The sequence below is a fragment of the Ursus americanus genome, chromosome 24, assembly GCF_024610735.1.
Source record: "Ursus americanus isolate L20-20 chromosome 24, mUrsAme1.1.p, whole genome shotgun sequence".
Taxonomy (NCBI): Eukaryota; Metazoa; Chordata; class Mammalia; order Carnivora; family Ursidae; genus Ursus; species Ursus americanus.
Genome location: NC_142150.1, coordinates 42,429,380 through 42,452,051, shown reverse-complemented (window position 1 = coordinate 42,452,051; position 22,672 = coordinate 42,429,380). Strand labels below are relative to the sequence as shown.

Sequence of the window (22,672 nt, the reverse complement as noted above, 5' to 3'; positions counted from 1 at the left end):
GTGGTGCTAAGCTCTCCCAGCCAGTTCCTTCCTCAGTCCCTGTCAGTAGAGTCTGACACTTGACACTTCTGCTGAAATCTTGGAGTGGCCCCTACTGCCTTCACAGCCAGGCCCTGGCCTGGCGTTTAAGGACTCCACCTCTCCCCTGGCAGGGTCATCAGGCCCAGACCGCATCAGCCATGCAGCCCCTGCCCAGGACCCCCTCTTCCTGGGACTTTACTGTCCTCCCCTTACTCTGTGCTCCCCCAGCCTGAGGAGTTTTTTCGTCCTTTGCTTTCTCAGGAGGTCTGGGAAGCCTGATTAGCTCTTGTCTTTGTCGGGTCGCTGGCCCCCTTTGTGATATGTTGCTCTGGTCCCGTGGTAAGCATGCCCTTTTTGGTCTTTTCTTTCCCGCTCCTCTATTCTCTTGTCCCAATACCATCCTTTCTTGTCTCCTGCTAGTTACAAACTCATTTGCTCTGATTTTCTCAAATACTCCCCCACAGCAGCCTAGAATAGAGTTAACTTTATATGTGAGAAAAAATTGAGGCCCATGGGGGTTTCCTCTCTTGTCCATGGGCATGAGGCTGGGGAGTGGTAGAGCTGGAATCAAATTGAGGCCTTTCTTCCTTTCTGGAGTGCCCTACCTCACCCCTCCCCACCCCTGGCAAACACAAAGAACAAGTAACACATGTGTGACACCCATTGCAAATGTCAGTGGTAGTCCCAACAAAGGCACCAAAGCACTGGCACCTTGGCTGAGGTCTCACAGTACCAGGCCGAGGGCCCAGCAGTCCTGGCTCCCAGCCAGCAGGCCCCCACCCCTGGACAGGGAAAGAGATTGCCCAGACAGAGCTGGGGATTACACAGCTAATCCGGGACTCCGACCTGAGTCCATGAATCCCTCCCCCAGGGGCAGGAGAAGAGGGGGCAGAATGGAGCCGGAGGGTGTATTCCTTCCTCATCCCCGTTTAACTAGGTCAAGGGAACACAAGGCCATCAGGGAGAAGGCAGTCTGGGGATGCTGTGAACGGGGGATGGCTGGACATGGGGCGATGGGAAACAGAGTGAGGGGCAGGATCTCCTGTTCATCCAGCACCAGGCTCTGTGCCAAGCACTTGCCATGTGTCATCTCCTTAATCCTCCCACAACCCAGGGCAGAGGAATGATGAGCCCCTATTTTCAAAAGAGGACGGAATGTATTAGCAACACTGAGTGGCTTGCCCAAGACAGCACAGCTACCAGAACTCGGCCTGAGGTTTCCTGACCTTAGATCCTTCACCCAGTCCCCACCCATCCAGAGCACCCACTCACCCACCAGCCTCCAGACCAGAAGCCACTGTGTTCAGCCAATTCTGCCTTCCAGATGTTCCTTGTTCCTGTGTCCTCCTGCCCGTCCCATGGCCATAACTGGTTAGCTTTCACCTGGAATTTTCCAAAGCATCCTTGCAGTCTCCCAGCCTCAGTTCGCATCTCAGCCCTGCCGATTCCTTCTCTGCACCCATGGAATGAGTGGGATTAAACGTCAGATCCATTTTGTCTCTCCCTTGCCTGAAACCACTGGTGGTTCCCCAGTGTCCTCGGGACAAAGCCCAAGCTCCCTGGCCAGGTATTCAAGATCAGATGCTGACCTCTCCAGTTCCAGCTCTACCCACACAAGCTGGATTTGCACCAGAGGATTCATCTCCCTCCCGTTCCTCCTCCTCCTCCTCCCTTGGAGCCCTTTGAATGTCACCTTCTTGGGAAGTTTTCTTCCACCGCTGCATACAACCATCTCGAACAGCTACTGCCACAGGTGCAGTGTGACAAATGGCACGACTGTCTCTTCTCTCTTCTCCAACCCCCAGCACAGAGCTTTTCAAGGCGGGTGGTTACTCAATATTGTAATCCAATTTTATATTTGGAAAAATGAAAAAAACTCAGTATTTTCCCTTTGTTGGGAATTTAAGATATACAGAAAAACAAAAAGAAAGTAGTGACATGTTTTCACCACCCTGACTTAACCCCCATTATCATTTGTTTCCACTCTGTTTTCTACGTGATTTATAAACACTTTACAATAATATGCATATACTGATCCTTTAAAAATTTAGACCCTAACAACAACAACAACAACAACAACAACAACAACAACAACAAAAATCCTTCCACCCCAGAGCCAAATGCTATTGAATCCAATATTATCTTCCAATCCTTTAAAGAAAAAAAAAAAAAGCCTTTACTTGTACACGCACTTGCAACAGAAAAACTGAGTGTTGGGTGCTTTTTACTTGTAGTAGTGATATCTTGCTATGCCACGATTTTTCACCTTGCTATTTTTCACTCAACACTGTATTTTCGAGAAGAGTCCATGTTGCTACAAATCGATTTAGACACATGATTATCTACAGGTGACACCAGAGCTTCAAGGTTAAGGACCTGGATTCAAAATCCTGCTTTCCCCACTTACGACCTGTGCGATTTTATGACAGGTGCCTCAGTTCCCTCTAAGGGGGAAATTAGGATAATAACATGCCCTGAAGGAGCATCTGTTAGGGTGGGGAACAGCATCTGAGCAGTGCCGGACATAGAGCAAATGAGCAAAGAATGTTTAGCTAAAGGCCCTGGATTACAGATGAATTTGGAGAAGATCCACGTCTTTGCAATATGGAGTCTCCCCACCCGGGAAATGTGATGTCCCTCCTCAGTTTTCCAGATCTTTTAGGTTCCTCACTAAACATTTACAACTTTTTCTTAAAAAATTGTGCACACTTTTTAATATAGGAATTTTATGTGGTGCCTTGTGTTTTTATGTTTTGTGATCAACATTTTCTAATTGTTGTTGTTTGTGAATAGAGCACTATTGATTTGCCTTTATTACTTTTGATCTGGATCCCTTAACGGACTCTCCTACTATGTAAAAGTTTGTCCATTGAAGCTTTTCTGTTTTCTATCCCGATGGTCATTGTGTTGAGAAATAATGACAGTCTCCTATCTTGTTTTCTAATGTTAGGTGTCTAGTTTCTCTCTTTTCAATATTGAATTGTAATTGACATACTCTAGTTTCTTTTCCTTATTGCACTAAGAGATTTGGAATAAAGTTTTAAATAGTAGCGGACTTCCCTATATGGGGCGTGGCTTGAATGCAAATATGTAAAAACTTAATATGTAAGTCTCCAATTCCATTTGTTAGAATTGTCGTTTCTCCTTTTTGTTTCCTACGCTTTAGATTTCCTTAGGGTAGCCATTTTCCACTGGCTGCCCAGGCACGGAATTCCGGTGGTGAGTGTCTGACTGTTTTCCCCCTCATGAGCGGTAGCTGCTTCTGAACAGAATGGCAGAAGGGCTGCAGACGCCAACAGAAATGGAATTGTAAACAATAATAACTTGAAACTGTCTCAGATACAGCTGGAGCCTCGAAACCTTCACAAGGACATCTCTGTAGGCTTTTCTCCAACACTCTTGCCTTCCTCTACCATCGAATGTCTTCCTCCCCGATGAGTCGGAGGATCTTTCAAGACACCAGCTGCAGCCTAAGGAATTAACCTCCAAAGAGCTCCCTAACAAACTGTTTATGGAGAGTCCTGATAGTAAAATTTGAATTGCCCTCCCAGATCTGGGTGTGGCTTGGCTGGTTGACCAGAGGCACCTTGGAAATGGGCTTCCCCCCGCCCCCATCAGCAGGAAGGGGGACTCTAACCAGAGGACTCTAACCCGTTTCTTATCTTAAGACCGAGCGTAAGTGTGACAACTGTCTTGGCAGCTTCAATATGAGGTTTGCTGAGGCTTTTGGTAGAGACCTTGATCATACTAAGGAAACTCCCTTCCAAGGCACAGTGTTATCATGAATGGGGTGCTCAGTTTCATTGAATACTTCTTCTATATCTCAGATGGTTGTATTGTTTTTCTTCTTTCTTCTTAATTACATCAATCTTTTTTCTAATCTATTAAACTATGGTTGACCTAAAGGGGCGGCAGAGTGAGGCAGCTAAGAGAACAGATTGAAGCCACTTGGGACTAAATCTTGGGTCTACTCCCTGCCGGCTATGTGGCATTTGGCAAGTTCCTTGACTTCTTTGTACCTCGTAGTATCATTGCGATGACTAAATATTTTAATCTCTGTAAAGCCTTACAACAGGGCCTGGCATACAGTAAGTGCTATGTAAGTGTTTGCTGTTCTCATTTTTTATTATTCCAGGGACAAACCTTTTTTCTGTATTATTCTTTCATTGTAATGCTGGGTTGGTTTTTATTTCAGTGCTCATAAGGGAGGGTGCCCTATAATTACATTTTCTCCAGGGGATCTTGTCCAGTTCTATTAAAATGACATAATCACTTTCCACCTTTTCCTATTCATTGCAGGAGTTTGCTGAGGGTTAAAATGCTCCCTTCCTGAAGCATGGCTAGAATTCATGGTAAGGCCATCCGGACCTGGGGCCTCTGCTTAGGGGTGATCTGATCAAGGTTTCCGTTTCTTTTATGATTGTTTCTTTCCTTGAACCAATTTTGAACCATGTTTTTTGAGCCATATTTTAAAGGGTATTTTCTTGATGGATTGTTCCTTTTTCTAATATGAAATATTTCTCTGAGTCTCTTGTATCAATTTTGCCTTGAGGCCTAGGTTCTCTGATACTGCTATTGCTACATAGGCTTTCTTTCTATTAGCATTTGGTATTTTTTTCTCTCTTTTTATTTCCAATCTTTCTTTTCTTTCAGGAATGCCTCTTCAAAACATCTAATTAAATTTCATTTTGTTTTGTTTTATTTTAATCCCATTGGTGTCTGTCTTTTTAAAAAAGTTTGACCCGTTTACATTTATTGGTATTGCCACCAAGTGTTATACTTGCCATATTACAGCATGTGTTCTATTTAGCATCCTTTCTCTTTATTTCTTGCCCCCTCTCTTCTCCTGTCTTCTGTTGAATTAACTGAGTTTTCCTTCTGCTATTCCCTTCTCCTCTACGATTGTTTTGGAAGTTACACACTTTGTTTTTGTTCTTAGTAGTTCCCCTTACATTTTTAACAGTCATACATAAATTTCTTTTTCCAGCAAAAAGCTAATTAATATCTCTATCCTCCTGCTGAATATGAAACAAAAACACAAAGTATACTGCTCCCCTCTGTACTTCCTTTCCTCCCAAACTCTGTACTCCTGTTTTCTGGGTTGGCCCCACCTGTGACCTAGCAGGGAAGGCATTTCTGGCCCCCTGCTTCATGCTGCTGGTGAGACCTGGCCTCAGTCATGGGGAACTCTCAGCTTTGTTCTCCAGGGCTGAGTACGACTGAGGACCTGGCCCCAAGCCCTGTGCATTCAGTCTGGCTGTGTGCCCACTTCCTGGCTAAGATGTAAGCCTTCAGATCCCATCCCAGGCTGTGGGTTTCTTCCTGGTTGTTTTTTTCCCCCTTCACAGAGAAGTTTATTTCAAACCTACACAGAAAATTCTCTTTTCATATTTGTGTGGCATTTAACATTAACATTTATTTTTCTTCTCTGATGTTAATGCTTTTGAGAAGGATGGGTGGATTTCAGGTTTTATTCTGCTGTCTTGAACTGGAAATCTCCCTATTTTTTTCCATGAATTTAAATGTTAGAAAATAAAGTCAATCAGTCATGGCTGGTGAGTTACACATAGGACAAGGTGAGTACATTTGAGGCAAGCCACACAATTAACTATGCATTTTAGCACAGCATGGGGAGCCTTGCATGCTTTACAGACTCTAGTCTTGATGTGAGAACCACTCCCTGTCAGCCTGCCAGTGTGTCAGGGTCCCTCTTTGGCTGTCACTGGTTCTGAAATACTGGACACTGTCTGCAGTCTCCACTAGGGAGGACTTGTGAGGTCTCAGTTGGGCACAGGTCCCAAGTATGAGTACAGTCCTTTTGGGTCACCCATCCTGGCACCTACCTGGCAGCAGACCCACATTCAGATACCCGGCACCTCAGGTCTAGGATCTGGAGCGTCTCTGTGTTGGTCCTTTGCCCATCTCCACATCATCCCTTGGAGTCCTGCCTACAGCCCCTTTGTCCCTTCACACAAAAGCTCTTGTCTCTGCTTCACCCAGTGTAGCCCTTGATGGTTATTTGGGATGACAGACAACAGGAAGAGTTTACCCACTCCTCAGCTAATCCCAAGCTGTTAGAAACGTTAGACTCTTCTTCCCCATCCCTCAAACATTCGGTTTTTAGAAATGCCAGGCCCTATCTTGTTAATCGGCAAACAGAGGAAAGAAAAACCTGTTGAGTGTATATTATTGGAAGCGGATCGAGCTGTCTGTTCTTCCTCCCGTGTTCTTTCTCCCATGACCACGCTGCACCTCACAAAGACAGTTTCCTCCCAATATACGAAATTCAGAGCCACAAAGGGCATGTGGAGGGGGCTCTGGTTGCTGCAACAGGTTATGACACCGTAGCCAGTATTTATGGTTTCCTTTTTTCTCCGAGAATCCCATACTTCTTTTACCTCCAGCCAGCACCTCAGCTGCCCAGGGGGCTTTACCAGGTGGGGTGACTTAATATCATAAAGATGTCACGTCTCACCAAAGTAATCTAGAAATACACTTGAATCCCAATCGAAATCTCATCAAAGCTTTTCACAAAACTGGGAAAACTAATGCTAAAATCTATATAGAAGAACAAAGGGCCTAGAATGGCCAAGCCGGTTTTGAAGAACAAGCTGTGGGAGCCCTGCCATGCCAGAGAGTAAGACTAATTACAAGCCTAGTGCAATCGAGGCAAGCAAACCAATGCTTCTGAAATATGGTGCTTCTACGCTTGACTAAACCAGTGATGAGGGTGGCCAGTACATGTGGTGTGAGTGGCAGGTCTAAGAAGAACGGAATGCTTTCTGCTTGGTGTTGACTTTGTCCTCGGGCTGCTCAAACTGAACTGCTGTTAAGGAACCAGCCCACGTTGGCTGGTTCAGTTCGGAGCGCGTTTCATCCCTAGCTGTGAGTGCCTTTTGGTCTGGAAAGTTGGCTTGTCTCATAATACCCACAGCTAGGACATTCTCTCTGTAATTATGAATCGTCCTGTTTTACGTCAACCAAAAGAGAGTCTGTGATCACTAGGACTTGTCAGTGTTGGATTGTTTCAACTGCGAGGTTCTTAAACCTTTTCACTTCATAACATTAAAGCAACTCATGTTAGAGACCCTTTCAACGTGAAAGGTTTGTAGTTGAGGGATTACATATATTTTATTGTTTATAACAAAAATCGTCTATTCAGAAGTCCTGGGTGTTCATTTTAATATTTGCACAAGACCTGTTTTCCATGATATGTTAACACCTGCACTTTCACTACCTCTCGAGGCTATTTTCTATGGAGATTCTGGAGCCTGGGGAGCTATGGTTCATTTTGTTTCTTTTCTTTTCCTTTTTTTTTTTTTTAAGATTTTATTTATTTATTTATTTATTTATTTATTTATTTATTTATTTAACAGAGAGAGACAGCCAGCAAGAGAGGAAACACAAGCAGGGGGAGTGGGAGAGGAAGAAGCAGGCTCCCAGCGGAGGAGCCCGATGTGGAACTCGATTCCAGAACGCCGGGATCACGCCCTGAGCCGAAGGCAGACGCCCAACCGCTGTGCCACCCAGGTGCCCCCATTTTGTTTATTTTCATTCTTACTTCCCTGAAGCAAGAGACTTTGTATGGCCTTCACTGCAAAGACTTCAGACCAATTCTTTGAATTACACTTGGTTGCCTCTTGGCTGTATAAATTCTGAGTGCAAATCATTGAACTCTTTAACCAAGTATTGCAGAGAATAAATCATAATGGGTAAAAAAAAATGAAATATGGCGCTTCTTTATCATAGTTGGCTAGAAGTTTTGCAATGTTGGTTTTGATTTCTTCTTTGACATGTGACATTTTAAGAGAGATTTATAAATATAATATATAATGATTATAAGTTAATATTGTTAACTATAAGCATTAGGGTCTTCTTGTCTCTTGGCTTTGCTATTTTTCATTGTACTACTTTATAATGAGAGACTGGTGTCTGTCCTATTTCTCTCTTTTTTTCTGGAATGTTCTAAAGTGTTCTCTAAGCCATGATATATAGCTGTTATAGTAAATGTCCTGAGAGCAATTGAAAGGCCGGCACCTTCCCTATCTTCCTGTTGCAGAATTTGAAATTTGTTGTTTCCAGCTCCCGAAGTCCTTGTCTTCCCATCAGCTTTCACTTCATGAGTGTTGGGGTCTATTATTTGGTACACAGAAGCTCTTAATGGTACTCACTTCAGATGTCTCCAACTTTCATGCCAGATGGTGTGCGTGTGAGTGAGTGAGCACACCCACGCGCGCGCGCACGTGTGTGTGTGTGTGTGTGTGTGTGTTGGTTTTTCATGGTCTTTGTGGTTTTGGGGGGATTCTGAAGGATTAGCGGGAACTCCAAGTCCAACATTATAAACCACAGCCCCCCCACCCCATCAGATGTTGCAAATATTTCCTTTGAGTATATCATCTGATAATCTGATAGACAATAACAATCATTGGACAAGAGAAACCCTCAGTTCTGATATAGTAAAGTTCATTCATCTAGGGACCTGGTTTAAGAAATTTATCCCCAGGGGCGCCTGGGTGGCGCAGTTGTTAAGCGTCTGCCTTCGGCTCAGGGCGTGATCCTGGCGTTCTGGGATCGAGCCCCACATCGGGCTCCTCTGCTATGAGCCTGCTTCTTCCTCTCCCACTCCCCCTGCTTGTGTTCCCTCTCTCGCTGGCTGTCTCTGTCAAATAAATAAATAAAACCTTAAAAAAAAAAAAAGAAATTTATCCCCAGCCCAAGGTCATGAAGAAAGCTCTTACTTTCTTTTCTGTTAATACTTTTTTAAGTTTATTTATTTATTTTAAGTAATGTCATACCCAAAGTGGGGCTCAAACTCACAACTCCTAGATCAAGAGTCACATGCTCTTCCTGACCAAGCCCCTTTTTCTGTTAATATTTCATTTTTCTCATCACATGTAGGTGAACCCTGCTGCAGGGTTTCTCAGTCTCGACACTGAACAACTGGGGCTGGATAATTCCTTGTTGTGGGCAGCTGTCCTGTCTACACAGCACAGGATGTTTAGCACCTTCCCTCATGTGTCAGAAGCACCCCACGAGTTGTGACGACAAAAAATATCTCCAGACATTGCCAAATGTAACCTGAGGTACAAAACCACCCCCAGTTGAGAACCACTGATCTATTTGGATGTTATTGTTTTATACAGTGTGAGGTAAGGATCCAGCACTTTTTCTCAATATGATGTATCCATTTTACTAATACTACATCATTCTTCTTCTCAAACTTACTCACCACGCCACTGCTATTACACACCAGCTTCCTATATGCGCGTGCATCTGTGCTTGTATATGGTAGACACTGACTACATGCCAAACTCCTTTCCTCTCCCTGGGCACAGAGCCCCCTTGCATCCGCTCGGGGCAGACGCGAAGAGTGTCACTTCCAGGTCTGGACAGCAGAGGGCAAGTGTATCTTCATGACCTTCTCTTCTCTCTCCCTCCCCCTTCCATAGGACACCTTGTCAGCGTATGAATCTGGGGGTACAATGGGCTCACCCAGTTCTTTCTCAGGGTCTCATGTGATCATAGTCAGATGACAGTTGAGGTTAGCGCCATTTTGAGAGCGTCTTCCCTCACTTGGCGGGACAGGGCTGGGAGAGGAGCTGGAGTCTGAAACAACTGTGGCTCACTGGCTGGCTGACTGGCTGTCTCTCTCCCTCACCACCCCCCTTCTACCCTCTCTGGTCTCTCCATGTCGGCTCTTCCTGTGGCAGCCGTAGGGTAGCTGGACCTTTTGCACAATGACTGAAATTAGTTGTCTCAAGAGAAACTGCAAAGCTGTGTGACCTTTTCTAGCTCAGCCCGGGAGGCCCCACGGTGACCCTTCCACTATGTTCTCTTCCTCCAGGCAGCCACAATGAGGGCATAGAGATGGCTAAATGTCAAAGTATTTGTGGACAAGTTTCAAAATCACAAGATATCTGATGCAGCTCCAGATTCCTTATCCCTTGTGAGTGGGGTTTCTTTCTCCTTCTGGAAGGTTGCAGGGTCTTCATGTTCTTTCTGGGGGCTCTGGGATTTTATGATTTCCTTCCTTTTTCATTCAATGTGTCCAGTACTCACTGTGCCTTTCAACTCAAAAGCCCCTCTTCTTCAGTCCTGGGAAAATTTATCGCATTATTCATTTGATAATCTGCTCCCTACTATTTTTTTTTCCTACCCTCTACTCTCTCCCTCCTTCTGGACCTCCTAGAATAATGCCATTTTTCTTATCTTTTCATGCTTTTATCGTTTTGTTCTATTTTCATATGTATTTTTCAACTTTATCTTGAGATTTTTCATTTCTATCACATTTTTAATATCCAAGAGCTCCTTCTTTTTCTCTGAATGCTCTTTGTAAGAACCTCCCTTTCTCATCTCCTGGATGTTGTATCTTTTGTTACCTCCCTGAAGATAATGATTAAAGCTTATTTGAAGGCTTCTCATGCAGGCTGCGTGGTCTCTATCTTTTCTGAGTTCCTTTTCTCCCCCCCCCCCAAGGTTATTATTGTCTCTCTTTTATGTTAGAGATTTCTCTGAACTAGTTGGAAAATATTTGTTGTCCTTTGATATTTGTCATGTCAGGAGTGAGCAGGAAAGTTGGTGGAAGTTCTGGGTGACAGAAGGGCTTGTAAAGCTCACGGCAGGATTATCGCACACAGACCTTGTCATTGGGCCCCCCTCCCCCGTGTCAGTTTCCACTTCTCCCAGAGACTCCCCCGGTCTCCCACCTGGAGTATGAGCCTCTCTGCACATCCTCCAGAAGCTGGGCTGCAGGGCTGGACACGGGGTCTCAAGGTTGAGCGTGGGGACCCTCCCCTGGCCTCAGGCTACCCAGTCCCACCCACTGAATACCGCCCAGTGAAGAGCCACCAAGTTTGTTATGCGACAATGGGCGCCTGAAAACCCGCCCAGTTGGCCCTGGGTCTCCTGGGGGAAGGGCAAAGCAGCGCTAGCCCGGTGGAAGCCATCAGCCCCGACTGTCTGGATTTTTCTGCAGCTGAGTCCTCTGAGCAAGGCATTCCAGGACACCCCCCAAGGCCCACTCTTAAACCTTTTTACCCACAACCCCAACGCCAATCCCCTAGTCTTTCCTCTTCCAAGTTCCTGCGATCTCCTGGGGCCTCGGGACCCACTCAGCAGGTCCTGCGGTAACCACGTACCCTGGGGGCGGTGCTGTGTGACACACCATCTCTGTCTTGTTTTCCCATGGGTGACTCAGACTGGTCCTCTGGTGCCCCATGATCAAGCGTCCAGTCTCCCCCAGGGCTCAAAAACGCGTCAGGAGCTGCTCCAGGAAAGGAGGATGTGTGGGCTCCCATTCTCTCCCTGCAGGAGTTTCTCCACTTGAGTGTCAATCGGATGCCTGAGGAAGAGGCTTCCCCTTGGCATGGCTGGGGTCACATGTCTCCAGAAAGATGGGACACTGAGTACACAACAGACCACGGCCAGACCACATATGAAGGCAGAAGTCTCGCTCACAACCTGCCCAGAAAACCAGCCTCTTCTCTGCACTAGCCAGCCAGGACGCCGGCAGTGGCGGGTCGCACGGGTGGACAGTCAGACTGCTCTCCAGGAACAAGGCAGGCAGCTGGAGTGAGCCTTGTAACAGTTGCCCAGAGTGTCCAGCACTTGACTAATAAGTGACAGCTTCCCTGGTGTTTATTCCCTTTTCCTACTTAGAACCAACCAGAAAAAGCCTAATCTGCTCCCCTGAGCAGTGACATAGGACACCCCACTTCCCCAGGCTGGCAGCCTTCAGTCAGGGCACACCTGAAGTCTCCTCGATCCCACCTCCCCCCCCAAAAACCCGCCCGCTCCTCTGCCTGCCCAGTCTCCGCCCAACGCAAGTGGCCCTCATAGCAAGTCTGAGTATCAGCACGGCTGATGCCCCTCCGCTGGTCTTTGTTCTCACGGAGGACAGCTAGAACCGGCTGTGCGGGAAGTGGCTCCCAGATGAGAGAGGAGGCAGCTGCTGGTACGGAAGGAGATGGACTACAGACCAGTCTCCATCAGGCCGTGGGGACAGGGCCTTCGGGATGCAGTGGACAAGACGTCCAAGAGGAATTTACTGCCCTAGGAAGGGCAGAAGGAGCAGGCCCGGTCTAGCTCTGAATCCTCCTGTGCTCTCCCCCTGACCAGTGGCCAAACCACAGGGCCAGGGTCTTCAGGCCGGGCGCTGCCCCCAGGGGCAGCCACCATTGTGCCCGCAGCCCTGAACTGGAGCTCAGCTGTCTGTGCCACCTTGTCCTGGCCTGGCGCCAGTGGCCAGTCCCCTCCCTCAGCCGGGGGCCTTCCTCCACTCCTAGGGAATCCTCCTAGCTGCCCATCGCTGACCGCTCTCAGGGTCTGGTCTGGGGGAGTCAGGGGGGCCTGGTCTCGGTGCAGGGAGGGTACCCACACAACCCTCCCTCTCAACCCCTCCGCGATCACCTTCAGAGGCAGGTCGAAGCTGGGAGGGGACCAGATACCCTTAGCCTGAGACCAAAGGACAGACCGGACAGGATGAGTCAGATCATGCGATAGGAACAGCAGCTCTAAAATACCAGCAGTTATGGTAAAACCGCAAGGTCATTGCTCAGCCACACCTGAGGGGGCTCTGCTCCAGGTCCTCCCCATGCAGGGCGCGGCTGCCTTCACCAGTTGTGGCGACCACGGAGGACAGTGCTGCGTTCTTGCGCTGGCCAGCACGGAAGTGACCTCCCCCCTGCTCCCAGCCCACCGCCCAGACTGTGTCATAGGGCCCCTCCCGACTGCAAGGGGGACAGGGAAGGGTCATTTTCCCAGCTCACAAGTGAATCGTAGAGAAAGGCTTCTCGCAAAGAGGGCTGCACTCGGTTGCCCCAGCCCGCTCAGAGCCAGAGAAGCTGATGCAAGCCTCCCCGGGCTCTTGCACGGCAGCATAATCCCCGGGGTGTCTCCAGTGCAGGTGGTCTGTGGATGGACGCCCACGAACAGGCCTCCCGCCCCTGCGGTTGGGCTCTCCCAGGTGGCGTTGTTTCTTTGCCCGGTTAATGCAGATGGGGAGAGAAGGCGGTGGGAGCGCCACCTGGACCACCCTGTGTCCCAGATGCAGAAGAAAGCCGCAAGGGCCCCACCTGAGCAGAAGTCGCTGACCCTCCCGCCAACCCAGCCTGAGTGGGCCAGAGCACCTGAGCTCTCGCCCCCACCCGTCCTCCCCCCAGGCCCCTGGGCTCTGCTGTCCTGGGCAGAGGCCCTGGGACAGGCGGCCCTGCTGAAACCAGAAAACATGTTTATAGGAGCACCTGGGTGGCTCAGTGGATTTAGCGTCTGCCCTTGGCTCAGGTCATGATCCCAGGATCCTAGAATCGAGCCCCACTGCTTCTCCCTCTCCCTCTGCCTGCCACTCTGCCTACTTGTGCTCTCTATCTCTGTCAAATAAATAAATAAAATCTTAACCAAAAAAAGCATGTTCATAGAAGCGAGCCTTTCCTCCCTCTAGACTGTGGGCACCTCCAGGGCAGAAATCATCATTTTCTTACTGTTTTCTATTTTTTCTATCTCTTGATTCCTATTCCTGGAGTTCACTAAACACAGCCTGGGTTGAGGGCTCTAAGAAGAAATTCCGACGTGTTTCAGAACTGCAGCATCCTAGTTGGCTGCCCGTCCCTCCCCCCAACCTGAGTGTCGAGGGTCTGAGAGCCCCTCCCCAAGAAATTTGATCTTTACAGCATTGTTCTTGCTTAGAAATTTTATTGTTCCTGGAGAAAGGAAGGAAGGCAGCCCCCGCTTCCCACGGGGGGTGCCACAAGCTCTCACTGCTTCCCGTTGCCGTTGATGGGGCGGTTCACGTGCTCCGGGGAGGCCAGGAAGGCCTTGAGCTTGGGCCGGGCGCTGAGGCGCGCCACATAGGCCGAGAGCAGGGGCAAGGAGTCCAGGCAGCTGGGGGCCAGGACCTGGTGAATCAGCAGCAGGTCCAGCAAGTTGTAGTCCGCGAAGGAGATCTGCGGGGCAGGGCAGCGGGGACTCAGCAGGTGGGGGCGTGGGGGACAGGGAGTCCGAGCCATTCCCTAAGTCTGCCTAGTTGTGCTGAGTACTGGGTTTATGTGTTCCCTCTGCACCTGCTTTCCATCTTTAAGAAGAGGACGGTGCAGAAGGGGCGGGACAGGACCAGATGCTCACCTGGTCGCCCACGATGAAGGCCTGGCCGCCCTCGTTCTGGGACAGCAGCGTCTCAAAGGGCTTCAGGTACCCCGGTAGCGCCTTCAAATACTCCTCTTTCCCTGCCTCCTGCCAGAAAGACACCGCTGGGTGTTACCCTCCTGACCCTCACACCACTGCCTGCCCCCCCCACCCCAGCCCCTGCCCCAGCCCTGAGAGGCCCCTTCTGTCTGCCCCATTTCAGTGAATCGCCACCCACCCAGGTCGGAGCCCCCGATGCTCACTCCCCCCCCTCCCCCGGGGCTACTGCCACATCCTGTCCAGGTCAGCCACGGATTCTTCTCTACCCCTTCCCACCTTTCCACCTCTGCCATGATCCCCCTGGACTACTCCAAAAGCCTCGGAAGAGCCTCCTAGAGCTCACATTCAGACACGGCCCTGCTTAGACTCCTCAGTGGCTCCCCGCTGCCATCAGGGGGTATCCAGCCAGACAGGTCAAGGTTCTTAGGACCTGGGCCTGTTGCCCCTCCAACTCCAACTCCTGACACTCTCCGTCTCCCTCGCAACAGGCACACACATGCCTTGCCTCTGCTACATCGGGCCCAGGTCCCCGGACGTACTCCGAGTCTTCATATTTTGTGCCCCTGGACGTGCCAGCACCCCCTGCGAGAGGCTGGCTACAGACCCTTCTCCTCCCCCTCCCCGCTCCAGGAAGCCCTGCCATCCGCAGCCCAGGCAACCAGGGGCCACGTCCGGCTCGACGTCTCCTGGCCTCCGGGCGAGGGCTCGGTCTCGGCCTAGCAGCTCCCGGTCCTCAGCACAGAGCCCGACCTAGCCCGGGGCACCCTGACTTGGAGGGGGGTGGGCCAGAGCCGCATGAGGGCTGAGGAGTAGGGCGAGAGCGCAGGAGGCCTTTCTTTGCTCTCCCCCATGGCCACGCCTCCACCCACCGCCCAGGCTCACGTAGTTGGTGTAGATGAGCATGACGTATTTGCAGCGGAGGTCCTCCACACCATCGTTCACCACATCCAGCAGGGCCGCCTCCCGCTGGTCCTTCCCGTACAGCCCTGAGCAGCAGGAGAGCAAAATGCAGGCCCGGACACCTGACACGCTACTGACGGGCCATGCGGCTGCCTGTGAGCACAGCCAGGGACGGGAAAGGAGGACGGGGACAGAAGGGACGGTCCTGATGCACAGGAAGGGCTCAGAACTCAGCAAGAGGCAGCGGGGTGCAGTGCAAGAGCTGTGGGCAGACCTGGGCATGCTCGTGGTTAGTTTACAGAAACTCCTCGTGCCTCTGTTCCACGGTGTCACCAGGCACTTTGACTTAAGCAAGAGCGGCAGAGGGCAGGCACCAAGCAGATGAGCGGGAATGCTGGCTGATGCTTGCCCACCCCTCCCCTGCCCCACCTGTAGCCTCAAGACTCACCAAGGGAGCGGCCCAGGTGCCGCAGGATGGCATTGGACTGGTACAGGGTGAGGTCTCCATCCTGGAACTTGGGGAGCTGCCCGTAGAGCTGGGGGGAGGGGCACAGCTCTGTCAGCGATGCTGAGCCTGGCTGCCCCCAACGGCCCCGCCCCTGGCCCCCTCTGGGCGGAGCCACTCACACAGGAGGCCTTGAGCGGGCCCTGCAGCCAGGTCTCCTTGGTCACCACCTCCTCCTTCCAGCTCTGGCCCTGGTCAGCCAGCAGCATGCGCATGGCCTCGCAGCGCCCTGGGGGAGGGAGAACAGGGTGGTGGGATGTGTGCAGAGACCCCAGTCTCACAGTGCCCGGGGGAGGGGCCGCGGGGGCAGGGACTGCTGGAATGACCTCACTGGCCCCTGAGGAAGGGACAGGCCACAGTGAGGAGGTTGGGTCCTCCACCCTCGGGAGCTCAGGGGCACAGGGAAGGAGGCCCCGGCTAGTAACCACATGATGGAGGGGTGGGGTGGGGGCCCAACCTCTGCCTCCCCCAGCTCCCAGTCCCTGGGCCCCTACCTCGAACGGGAAAGTAGACGATGGTGTACGGCGGCACTGCGGCAGAGGGAGAGAAATTTGTTAGAGGCCAGGGTATCATGGAAGGGACACAGCACCAATCTGTCCTCCCCGGGTCCCATTTCCCGCTCTGCTCACTCCGGGACCCTAGGAGCAGGTCTGTGCGCTGGAGGGGCCCGAGCCCCACCCCCAACCCCCCCGCCCCGAGAGCCCCAACCGCGCGCAGCTGGCCTCGCGAGTCCCCTGGATCCCCATCCCGGCGCTGGGGTGGAGGCACCGGGAGAGCGCAGGGCCTTCCAGGAGCTCTGGCCCGAAGCCCGGGGTCCCGCCTCCAGCCGGGAGCGCTCCGAGGCCCCTGGGAGCCCCCCGGGAGGCCGGGGCGGCGGGGACTCACTACTTGCAGCGCGGGTGGCGGCGGCGGCGGCGGCGGTGGCGGGGGCAGCGGGGGCGGCGGCACAGCTCCGGCCGGGTGCAGGCCTCCAGCCTTATTAAGGGTCGTCCCGCCCTCCCCCGCCCCGCTCCGCTCCGCCCAGCTCCGTCTCAGTGCTGACTCACTGCGCTCCGGAAGCCCCGCTCCCCCCGCCCCTGCCGAGCCGGCACCCTGCGGGAGCCCCCCGCCCGCCCTCAGCCCGCCCGCGGCCCTCCCAGCCCCTCGCACCCTACAGCCGCCCGAAGGATGTGCCGAACGTCGCCCCGGGGCGGCTCGGCTCACTGCAGAGGGCGAGGGTAGCACTTGCCCAATTTTCCGGAGACCTTAGGGTTGGCGCAATCCTGCTTCTGTCCCCGCGTGGTTGTCACACCCCAGACGCACAAACCCTTTGTCCGCCTTCAAAATAAAACAGGCAGTTATTTGACCAGCAAAGTGGGTTTCTCCAGGAAGAGCAAAGCGGTATTACTTGAGATAAGCGAGCTATGGTGAAGCCACAGGCAAGGCCAGGGATTCGAGAGGAACACTGATCTGTAGAGAATAAGGGGGGAGTCAGGAGGGGCCACTTGGCCAGAGGGTCTCTGGAAGGAAGGAGGTGGGGATGGTTTCTCCTTAGTTGGGTGGTGGCAGGTCGTCATGGGCGCGGCCGTTGGCGAGGGAGGAGAAAATCTGTATTTCCCTCCTTCTGAGGTGGTAAGACGGGAGTCTGTCTTCTAATTGTATAATTGAACTATACAAAGTATAATGAAAGGCAACAGGACAATTCTAAATTGTACATGGTTCTGAGCCACCACCCTAGGCCTGAAGGTAGCCTACGAACGCCCGAAAGGACCATGGAGAGTCCGGTGAAATTGACCGGAGCCAATGTGCTTGGAGCTAATTTTGTGCGGCTGGGTTTCTACTTGCCCTGAAGAGTTCATCCATGAGCAGCGGGCGGTGGTGGTTGCCATCACTCCGAGGCTTCCCTGTTCAGCAAGTAAATAACCAAGGGCCACGCGATTGTCTCAAACGCCCTTCGGCAACAAGTTGAGTTGTGGGGCTGCCGCTCTTTTGGCTCTGAAATTGGCCTGTCCTCTTGATGTTCCAGAGAGAGTTTTTTTTTCTCCTTCTTCCTTCCTTCCTTCCTTCCTTCCTTCCTTCCTTCCTTCCTTCCTTCCTTCCTTCCTTTCTTTCTTTCTCCCTTCCTTCCTCTCTCTCTCTTTCTTTTTTTATTTATTTATTTATTTTTTTTTTTTTAAAGAATTTATTTACTTATTTGACAGAGATAGAGACAGCCAGCGAGAGAGGGAACACAAGCAGGGGGAGTGGGAGAGGAAGAAGCAGGCTCCCAGCAGAGGAGCCTGATGTGGGGCTCGATCCCACAACGCCGGGATCACGCCCTGAGCCGAAGGCAGGCGCTTAACTGCTGTGCCACCCAGGCGCCCCTCTCTTTCTTTTTTTAGGGAGAGATGTCTAATCATGTTTTCATTGGCCCTTTTTCTGACCCGGGGGAGCAAAGTTCCATCCTGTGGAGGCGAATGCAGAGTCACGCCCATCTCCTGTTGAAGGCAGCTGCGGAGAACCAGTGGGGAGACCAATGAGAGGCTTCCAATTTGTCATGGAAAGAAAATAGAATGGTCCACACAGCAAGAGCACATGGCCCGTTTATCCTCCAGCTGTCAAGACCCTGAGTTGCCCCAGCACAGGCATCATGGTCAAAACCTCCACAGCTAGAGGAGTAGCAGGGGACGTGCAGAGGGCTCCCTCATACGCAGTAGTGTCTGTGGAGCCAACGGCCAGTAGAGAGGGGCTCCCACCAAGACTTAGATACTATGTTATTACATATCGAAAGACTACCTAGATATATGGTATGTCAGTAAACTTACAAATGGCCCAGTTTATACTGGTCACCCTGCCGTGTCCTGTGTGTGTGTGTATTATACATATTATATTCTCTAATATGTATTTGAAACATCTTTTCTTCCCATCCCGGGTGGGTTAAATAGAAGCAAGGAAAAAGGTTAGGTGGGTTCAGTGCTCTAACCAACAAAAGGGTCTAGTTGTGCAGTGGCATTTGGGATGCCAGCGAAATTACTCAAAGAGTGGACTAAGGGATCACTGTTGTCACACACAGATCGAGGCTTCTGGGGACAAACCTGACAATTTCGCCTTTTTGCAGTGACTGGGAAATGCAGATGAGAACTTTATCTGTCCGAGGAAGAGAGGGAGAAAATAGAATGAGAAACAACAGTGAGACAAGGACACATGGGCCCAGCCCACTCACCTTGGGAAAGCTGTTTCCACCAGGCGTCGTCTGCTTCAAATACTGGAAATATTTACTTTCAGGTCAGCCCTGCATGTGCAGGTCCAAATGGGCTTTGGGTGCTTTCTTTAGATGTGACACATGAATCCTGGAGTGGATTCCCTGAAGTTTGGCGATACCCGGGCTGGCGAACGGTAACTGGTAGGGACCCCCACCCCACCCCATCCCCACAGTGAGCTTGAAGAGAATCGTGGAGGTGCCTTTCCCATAGAGGAAAAAAATCTCTTGTCGCAAGGTGCGAGGCTTAACATCTTCATCTCCTGGAAACCTGTTGTAAAGACGGTGCTCTACCGAAGTGTGGTTCTTTTCCATAGAAGCCCTTAGGCCTCTACAGCATTGAAATGTATCTCCTTTTACCAGCTGTGGCTCAAAGGAGGCAGGGGCCAGGTGCGTTTGACATCCTGTGACTATCTCAAAGGGTCAGTCTCTGAATTCCGAAGGGGACGGATCTGAGATTTAGAGGGACAAAGGGCAATGCTTTGGGCTAAGGTGTTGGAAGGGTCTTTACAGATTTCGTCCGTTGAGTCTTAATGATGCCTTAGCGCGTTGACTAACCTAGAGGTCTGAGGATGGCAAGCGCAGTGAAAGCCATCAGACTGGCCAAAAGCACAAACCTGTCGGGACACCTGCCCAGTGAAGAAAGTGCCTCCGACCACTATGAGGCATCGGAGGGGCTCCCCAGGTAGGAATAACCCTTTTTAAAATAGGATTTTAGGGGCGCCTGGGTGGCGCAGTCGTTAGGCGTCTGCCTTCGGCTCAGGGCGTGATCCCAGAATTCTGGGATCGAGCCCCACATCAGGCTTCTCTGCTGGGAGCCTGCTTCTTCCTCTCCCACTCCCCCTGCTGTGTCCCTCTCTCTCTGGCTGTCTCTCTCTGTCAAATCAATAAATAAAATCTTTAAAAAAAATAAAATAAAATAAAATAGGATTTTAGCCACAAAAAAGGCCATAGCCTGTCTACAAGGAGAGCTTCAGTCCCGTGAGAAAACAGGCAACCCATGACTAAAACATGTTTGTATCCATGAGATGGGGCAAGCCAAATAAACTCCATTCACCAAACCTCGAATGGTCCATTGCGCAGTTTTAAATGCCCAGGGGTGGCATGGATGGACTCCCCAGCACCGTATGTCGGACAGGTGGGACAGGCAAGGTGGGTATTGTTTGTGTCTGGCATTAATAATATCTCCCTACCGGTGTTGGTTCCTACAGGCTATCATTTTATCAATAGAGCAACGATTTAGTGCACGTACAATGGTTAGGAATGGGGATTTTAGAGTCTCTGGCGGGACTCGATTGTATTTGGCTCAAGGCAAAGTCTTCTCTTTTTATCAAACCAACAATTATTACATTTCCAATATTGTTTTCCCCTCTCTGGGGCCGACTGCTGGGCATCTCTTGTCAGTTTTTTCTAGATTGTCATCTGGAAGAGCAACCGTTTGGACCACGACGGAGGTTGAGCTCTTGGTTTCCTTGGGCATTTCTTATTAAAGATCTTATTTATTTATTAAAGAGAGAGAGACAGAGAGAGAGAGCACGAGCAGGGGGGAGTGGCAGGCAGAGGGAGAAGCAGGCTCCCCACTGAGCAGGGAGCCGATGTAGGGCTCAATCCCAGGACCCTGAGATCATGACCTGAGCCGAAGGCAGATGCTTAACCGACTGAGCCACCCAGGCACCCCTTCCTTGAGCACTTTTGGTAGAAACATCAGCAGAGTGGTTTCCTTTGGCCTCCAGGGTGTTGGGTCTGGCATGCCAGAAACCTTAGTAACAGCCGGAGCAGCTGTAAGCTTGCGATATCTAGCACATTTTGGACATAGGAGCCATTTAACATTTTATCCCCATTGGAGGTAAGGATACCTCATTGTTTCCATAACATTCCAAAGTCATGAGCGACCCCAAAACATACCAGCTGTTGGTGTAAATGCTTGTGGTTTTACCCTTGGCGAAGCTACAAGCCCCAGGAAGGGTATATGACCGAGCCCGTGTGGCCGAAGTGGCCAAAGACAAAGGTGTGGCCCCATGACTTCAGAAAGCGTCACAATAGCACAGCGTTTACTGTTTTCATCCTTTAAATAAGAAGCACCCGTAAACCACGGACAGCTCTACCCTGTCAGTTGTCATGGGGAGTCAAAAGGGTGATCTGTCAGCATCAAGCAGGGGTGGGGGTCTCATCAGTGGGAAGGGGGAGAGCAGCAGGGTGAAGGTTCTTGCAACGAGCAAGACTTTTGGGAGGAGCAGTTAGCAGGACAGTTTCACAGCAGCTGAGGCGACTGGCTGGTAGGTGTTGAGCGGGAGGGAAATCGGAGGGCTTCTGTTGCAGGGGGCACAGGACGGTTAGAGGGGACCCCATGACTATTGCTGCAGTGGCCTTAACTGCAAGGACAGCAGCAGGAATGGCTCTGAGGCAAGGGCGTATTCTAGAGCTGTGGGTCCAGCTATCGGCTACCATACCCTACGAACCAATGGGTCCAAGGTTGTCCTATATTTTGGGGTGAGCATCCCCTTCCTTCTCGCATATAAAGAGGGAAACAGGAAGCTGATAATCGGGGCGCCTGGGTGGCTCAGTCGTTAAGCGTCTGCCTTCGGCTCAGGTCATGATCTCAGGGTCCTGGGATCGAGCCCTTCCGGGATCAGGTCCCACATCGGGCTCCTCCGCTGGGAGCCTGCTTCTTCCTGTCCCACTCCCCCTGCTGTGTTCCCTCTCTCGCTGGCTGTCTCTCTGTCACATAAATAAATAAAATAAAAATCTTAAAAAAAAAAACAAGGAAGCTGATAATCAGGACAGCCAAGGGCAGGGGGCTTTATTAAAGTTTTCTTTAGGGGCACCTGGCTGGCTCAGGAGGACGAGCGCGGGACTCCTGATCTCGGGATTGTGAGTTCTAGCCCCACCCTACATGTAGAGTTTACTTTAATGTCTCAAAAACTTTGTCATCCTGATCTTTCCAAACAATAGAATCAGGTTTGTTTTGTTTTGTTTTGTTTTGTTTTTTAGTAAAACACACAGGGGCTGGGCAGTAAAAGGTTTGGAATACAATGTCAACAATAACCAGCTAGCCTGAGAACACCTTGCGGTTGGGGTTTAGTTTTGAATTTGGGGGAGTCCAGGATGCCATGAAGCCCATCGGGACCTGAACGCAGCCCCTGCTCCAAGATCCGGTGCCACAAATACTGAGCCTGGGTTTGCGCAAACTGCAATTTTTCTTTGGAGAACTTACGTCCCTTTTGGCTTAAAACCTTAACAGGTAGATGCTATCTTCTTTTGAAGAGGGTTGAGAAGGAGAGCAGAGAACCAAGTCAGGTACGTATTGTAACAAAGGAGAGTGTACAGAAACCTTTTATCACCCAAATCAGCCTTTAAGTCCTGTGAAAAGTAAGGACGTTCTGTGAAACCCCGGGGCGTTGTGTCCAGATGTATTGTTTTCCTTCCGGAGAGAACACAAAAAGATACTGGCTGACCCTGTTCACAGGGGTGCCAAAGAAGGTGCCACGGAAATTGACCAGAGAGAAAATTGTGCTTTTGGTGGGGATGGAAGCCACTGAAGTTTGGGAATTAAGAACAACAGGGTGGGGAGGGATAACATTATCGTTCGTGACTCAGATCTCCATCCTTGAATAAACCTCCATTCTTGGCCACTGGGGTTTTTTTCCCCTCAGATACAACAGGCGTATTACAGGGACTAGTACAGGGGATAGTGAGGCCCTGAGTCTTGTAATATTTTAGTATGGGCCTGAGGTCTTGAAGGAATTTTTTAACATATAGGATTGATTCATTCTGGGGAGACGTATGAGGGATCTATTTGAATCTTAATGGGAGGTGCGCTGTGAAGTCTGCCGATACCAGTCGAAGGTTTG

General features: G+C 50.7%; 1 protein-coding gene across 4 annotated transcripts; it reads right to left on the bottom strand.

Moving 5' to 3' along the window:
• Positions 1–13,690: 13,690 nt before the first annotated feature.
• On the bottom strand, positions 13,691–16,844 carry LOC123778513 (glutathione S-transferase P). Of its 4 annotated transcripts, none has more exons than XM_045775916.2 (7): positions 16,754–16,844; positions 16,099–16,134; positions 15,727–15,833; positions 15,548–15,635; positions 15,082–15,185; positions 14,140–14,247; positions 13,691–13,961 (listed from the first exon to the last, which is right to left on the bottom strand). In XM_045775916.2, the coding sequence occupies exons 3-7, from the start codon at positions 15,817–15,819 to the stop codon at positions 13,773–13,775; spliced, it is 582 nt and encodes a 193-aa protein (XP_045631872.1). In that variant the 5' UTR covers positions 15,820–15,833; positions 16,099–16,134; positions 16,754–16,844; the 3' UTR covers positions 13,691–13,772. The 4 variants fall into 4 exon arrangements, with proteins under 4 accessions (XP_045631872.1, XP_045631871.1, XP_087711202.1 ...); XM_045775915.2 differs by lacking the exon at positions 16,754–16,844 and adding an exon at positions 16,490–16,620; XM_087855076.1 differs by lacking the exon at positions 16,754–16,844 and adding an exon at positions 16,373–16,451.
• Positions 16,845–22,672: the final 5,828 nt, after the last annotated feature.